General features: G+C 39.2%; 1 protein-coding gene across 1 annotated transcript; it reads left to right on the top strand.

Moving 5' to 3' along the window:
- Positions 1 to 1739: 1739 nt before the first annotated feature.
- Positions 1740 to 4857, top strand: hmgn1b (high mobility group nucleosome binding domain 1b). Its single transcript, XM_003458967.5, has 6 exons — positions 1740 to 1941; positions 3222 to 3242; positions 3398 to 3427; positions 3513 to 3554; positions 3640 to 3747; positions 3831 to 4857. The coding sequence occupies exons 1-6, from the start codon at positions 1924 to 1926 to the stop codon at positions 3876 to 3878; spliced, it is 267 nt and encodes an 88-aa protein (XP_003459015.1). The 5' UTR covers positions 1740 to 1923; the 3' UTR covers positions 3879 to 4857.
- Positions 4858 to 5117: the final 260 nt, after the last annotated feature.

The raw sequence follows: 5117 nt of genomic DNA, 5'->3' as shown, positions 1-5117 counted from the left end.
TGTCTGTTTACACTGAATAATAGATATAAATGGAATGGAATGAAATACTCCAAAGTATGTTCAATTTTAAAATGTTTCCCTTTATGTAACTGCAACAACAACACTGCACAGCAATACATATCGCTGCAAACCGAGCACTTTTACTTTTTATCTGTTTTGCTTATCATAGTTCATAATTCAAGTTTTTTTCTTGTTCAGAGTATTTTTACACTGTGGTGTTTCAGCTTTTACTTAAGGAAAAAACAAAATACTTATTCCAGTGTAATTTCATACACAGTGTGCTCTACAGTGCAAAATAAGTTATTGCAGCACACAGAGGTATTATAGTGGTTGTTGCTTCTTTTACAAATAATGATGCAAAATTGGAAGAAATTGTGGTGTTGTTGCATTTACTGCAGATTACAAATATCAAACTATTCTAGCATAGGAGAATGGTAACCCTGCTGGACAACTTTGTGCCCAGAACAACATGATTAACAGCAAAGTGTTTTTGGCTTTAAGGCAGGCAAAAGTCAAAATAGTACATAGCACTAACAGTCTCGTGTCCATGCCCTGACACGTCTATTTTGGCAGCACAGGGTGCACCTACACAATATTGTGCAATATAATATACACCATATTATGGTTATGCTTCCTGATCACTGTATCTAGGGAATTATTGTAATTATCCCGGTAATAGACCCAAATGCAGTGTTTGTATGCTAAATTTATTTTAGTTTTCTATTACAGTAGCGTGTCTAGAGACATTATTCTTAGCAAAATTGCAAATAAAAAATATTAAAACACTTCTTAATTTTAAAAAAAGCAAAATGTGACAAGAAAATTCTATTAGGAAGAAAGTCATTGTGGAGCGCGTTTTACCCTCTTAGTGTGAAATAGGATGTTGTTTAGAGTCTAGAGATGGGATAAATTAACAATTATTAATTTGATAAATTACAGAAATGGTTATGAGATAAAAATAAAAATAAATCATTTGTTGCTTACACACAGAAAAAGTTTAGTTCATTTTTATCTTAGTATTCATCTGTTCCATAAAATATATAAATATTTCCCATGTATGTAGTTGATCATGAGCAGTTGTATTTTTGCAGCTGTATTTTTCTCAGGGCAGTAAAGAAGTAAGAGGTAACCGTGTCAGGGTAGCGTCATTTACTCAGGGGAAATGAATAAATGTCCCCTGCCGAACCGTGAGAAATGACTTCAGCACAAAGCCAACGCACTTGTTTCCAGTGAAGTCATGTTTGGACTGTATGCACACCATTGACCAAGTGGACGATGACTGCATGAGAAGGGCTGCACAAGAGCACACACAGAGGCAAGAAGCTGTACCCACACGTATCCTGTCGCCATTTTCCCAAGCTAAACTACAAAGACTTGGCCCGAGGAGTACACACCCCTCTCTCAGTCTTATGCCAGTGGATAGTCTTTCGTCACTAGCACTGTAAACGCAAAATGTCTTTTGTTTTCGCGTACATAGACAAAATTCAAAGCCGTGGAACGTTTGGAATAAAAATTAAGACGTTTCTGGCCAGCTGAAAGACAGCTTTAATGACAATTTTGCCTTGTTTAGCAGACGGCTGCACAGAGAGACAAATACCTCACCATAATTGTTGACTGACGTGTCACGTATCCACACGGATAAGGGCACAGATTTGAAATGGTGTTGCCGACTGCTGTGTTCTCCAATCAGCGTGCAGCGTGGGCGGGCAGAAGTGCCGTCAATCATGCAGGAACTATAACTGTTTGAATAGGGAGGTAGGGGGAGAATCCAATCCGGTTTGAGCTAGTTTTTCTTCCAATGGAACATTAACGTCTCCCTGCGCTGTATTAGACTGTACTGGCAAAGCTTTATCCAGAATATACCACTGTACTTTCTCCTGTATTCAGTTACATTTAGCTATTTTTTAAACCCACAAACCAACCATGCCTAAAAGGAGCAAAGTGAGTAGACCATTATCTTTCATGCCTTTAATAACACAGTATTTATAACCCACAACTAAAATTTGTTGAAGGGGCTTAAACGTTACTGCAATATGTCCGTTTTGTGTACCAAGTGACCGTCAGCAGCAGTGTTGTGTATCGCGGAGTTTAGTTAGCATGCAGTGTCTGTTTTGATTTTGTCAAGCGGCTAATTATTAGAGCTTTTCTTTCGTGCAGTGATTATCGGTGGCAAGTGGTTGCCCGTTTTATGAGCAGAAAAACAGTTTGTGCAGCTGCATCGAATTCATTTACCGTGCCGATAGATGGCTTTTCTGCGCAGAAAGTTGGCGGCATATCGATTGTTTTCTGTTGGGGTCGTCACCCTGGATGCTAAAGTTTAACTGAAAGAAGACCCGGTAGCGAAAAAAACATACATTTCGGGATTGGTTTATTATTCTGTGGCAGTTGGCTGTAACGTTAATTTTAATGTGGGCACAAAGTGGCCTCTATAGTTCTTTTGTTGGACAAAAACAAACAAACAAACACCTAATACGCTTTGATTAGCGATATTGTTTTATAAAGTTGGTGTGCATGCGTTGTTTATTAATGCACGGCATGCGAAAACGCAGTTCTTGGAAGGCGTACGGCTCGTTAGCCGAGAGGCTTTCTGTGTATTGTCGGCTCAGGCCAGTTGTAGGTTATGCAATGGCGAGCCTCCGTCAGCACAGCGCTGCTCCTGTTGCTGGGGGTTCTAGTAGATTCTGCATGCAGACCGACAGAGTCGCAGAGCATCTCGGAGATATTCTTTTTCAAATAAGTGGCGGGAACACTGGCTACGCTGCTCGGGTTTCTCCGGCCACTGGCAATCCCATTTATTACCAATGAATGAATGTGTCGTGAGGAGGCGGAGTCGGCCCCCTCCTCCACTGAAGTATTACTGTAGGCAAATCACTAGCAGGAGCTGGGAGAGCAGCACCACGTGACTCAGTTTAAACTACATTATGCTATTATATTGCCCTGACTTTTGTAGGCCAGCATGTTAGAGGGCACTTTATTCCTGCTCAGTTATCCTTGCGCTGGAAAATGTAGTTCCTGAAGGAGTAGCATGTAGTGTTAACATGCTGACTAAACTGCTTTTAATTTTTAAATGGCCGTGCATGTATTTACCTTACTCAACTCACATAGGGTAATAACTTATTACTGTCCTCACGCAGTACCAGATAAATTAATTGGAGGCACAGCAGAATGCAGACAGTTATCATAACCTGATTTATTTACTTTTTCTCATGTTCTCCTTACAGGCAGGTGCAGGTGACTCAGAGGTAAGGAGTCATTTCTGAATTTCTTGTTTTTGGTTTTAGATATTTTTAACAATTAGCCTCCACACTCACCAGGGGTCAGTAATATCTCATCTTTCAAAGCCATTGCCTGAGACTGACTGTTAAAAGTAATCACTATGTTTGTTTACTCTCTGCAGCCCAAGAGGAGATCTCTCAGGTTGAAAGATGTAAGTATGGAGAGGCGTGGATAAAATGCTATCTTCTTACTGTGTTATTTTTTGGTTTTAAAAAAAGTATCTTCTTTACTCACAGAGACCTGAAACTGCAAAGCCAGAGCCCAAACCTAAGCCAAAGGTAGGGTCTCATTTTAATTACTTCTCATAAGACCTGAACTGTTAGCATATGGTGGCTAATATGTGGTTAATATTTGTTTTTGCAGAAGGGACCTGCTAAGCCTAAGAAAGCTAAGGAGGTGGAAAAGGCCAAGCCTGAAGAGAAAGCGCCGGAGGCTCCTGCTGAGAATGGCGAAGCCAAAGCTGAGGAAGAGGTAAGTGCTACGACACGTTTAAACACATCGAAAGATAATCGTCTTCTTGGCAGTGCCGTTAAACTCTGAATCTCATCTTACAGGCACCCACTACAGATGGAGCTGAACAAAAAGATAAGGCAGCAGAATAACATCTCTCAAGCCACGTCTTTTACCAGTGCTCCCTGTACCTCTTTTCTTGTACAATTCAGGGGAATATTTTTATCAACTATTTTCTAAATACAGGTTTTTTTAGTAGTTTGATTGTAGAGAACACTTTTTTAAATGAAAGAGGGGAAAAAAAAACCAAGTCAATTGGAGACGGGGAATTTCATCACATCACAATTTTGCATCGCCATGAAAATTGCGGTCATTGTTGTTACTGTCAGTGGATTTTTTTTTCTTTTCAGTTTGTGTAAATGTGAAGGAGGGGAGGGTGCGGGACAGGTTACCGTGTCGGCACACAAGCATGACGTTCACAGGAGCTGGGGAAACAACTGGAAGAGCTTGCCTGCGTGGATTACATTCCATATGCTTTATAAGGGACAGTGTGTGTAATCTGTGCCGGGGTGGGGCTTGACAAAGTCACAGGGCAACTCATTCTCTTATTGTTTTTAATGAAGAACAGTGTTTTAGGGTGTGTGTAAAAGCTTTGTTCCTATTTGTTAACTCTTGTACTGATGCAGTTTTCTTAACAAATCTGACCAATAAACCTAAAACCCCTAGTACTGCGGCTCTCTCTTTCAGAACTGTGCATTGCGTGTGTTGGTTGTGTCTCTTCTGTGATAGCATTGCAATGAATTTGTATAGTTGCTGTGAAAAAGGATTTCAATCTTTCTGTATGCAGTGTGTAATGGTACTTTGTAAGGATGGTAAAAATGGAATTTGTTTCTTTTTTTTTCTTTTTGGGCCACATTAATGTATGTAACCGTTAAAAAAACAGAATGGCTTAAAGGCCAACAAACTGTACATTTATTTGAAATGTCAAATGCATACCAGCAGTAGCAATATTCATGTGGGTTTTAGGTATTTGTGTCAAGTACAAGTGTGCGGTTTCTCATGATTTGTTTATAGATGTAACTGTGTATGATTGTTATCAACAAACCAATAAAACTCAGTTGGTAGTTGTTACACTGTTTTATTCTAAGAGCGTAATCATCATGCAAAACTATACAAGAACTAACATTCAAATCAATCTATAACAGCAATAAAATATCTGATAATTAAACTTTAAAGCTGATAAAAAAAATTGATCAAAACAAAACCTGTTTAACAGATTTTAATAATTGGATTGTGCAAAATGAATTACAGCTTTTGACGCTTAACTAAAATCTGTAAGACAAGTATTAATACCACCATAAGTGATGTTGTATTGTCACTTTTAAGGATCG

Source organism: Oreochromis niloticus, linkage group LG10 (genome assembly GCF_001858045.2).
Source record: "Oreochromis niloticus isolate F11D_XX linkage group LG10, O_niloticus_UMD_NMBU, whole genome shotgun sequence".
Taxonomy (NCBI): domain Eukaryota; kingdom Metazoa; phylum Chordata; class Actinopteri; order Cichliformes; family Cichlidae; genus Oreochromis; species Oreochromis niloticus.
Note: the sequence above shows the minus strand (reverse complement) of the source record. Positions and strands in the feature narration are given on the sequence as shown.

Excerpts from the sequence above, each read along its gene's own strand:
- hmgn1b (XM_003458967.5), top strand. Across the intron at positions 3,243-3,397 it reads CAGGTGCAGGTGACTCAGAG|CCCAAGAGGAGATCTCTCAG; the intron begins GTAAGGAGTCAT and ends TACTCTCTGCAG. Across the intron at positions 3,555-3,639 it reads AGCCCAAACCTAAGCCAAAG|AAGGGACCTGCTAAGCCTAA; the intron begins GTAGGGTCTCAT and ends TTGTTTTTGCAG.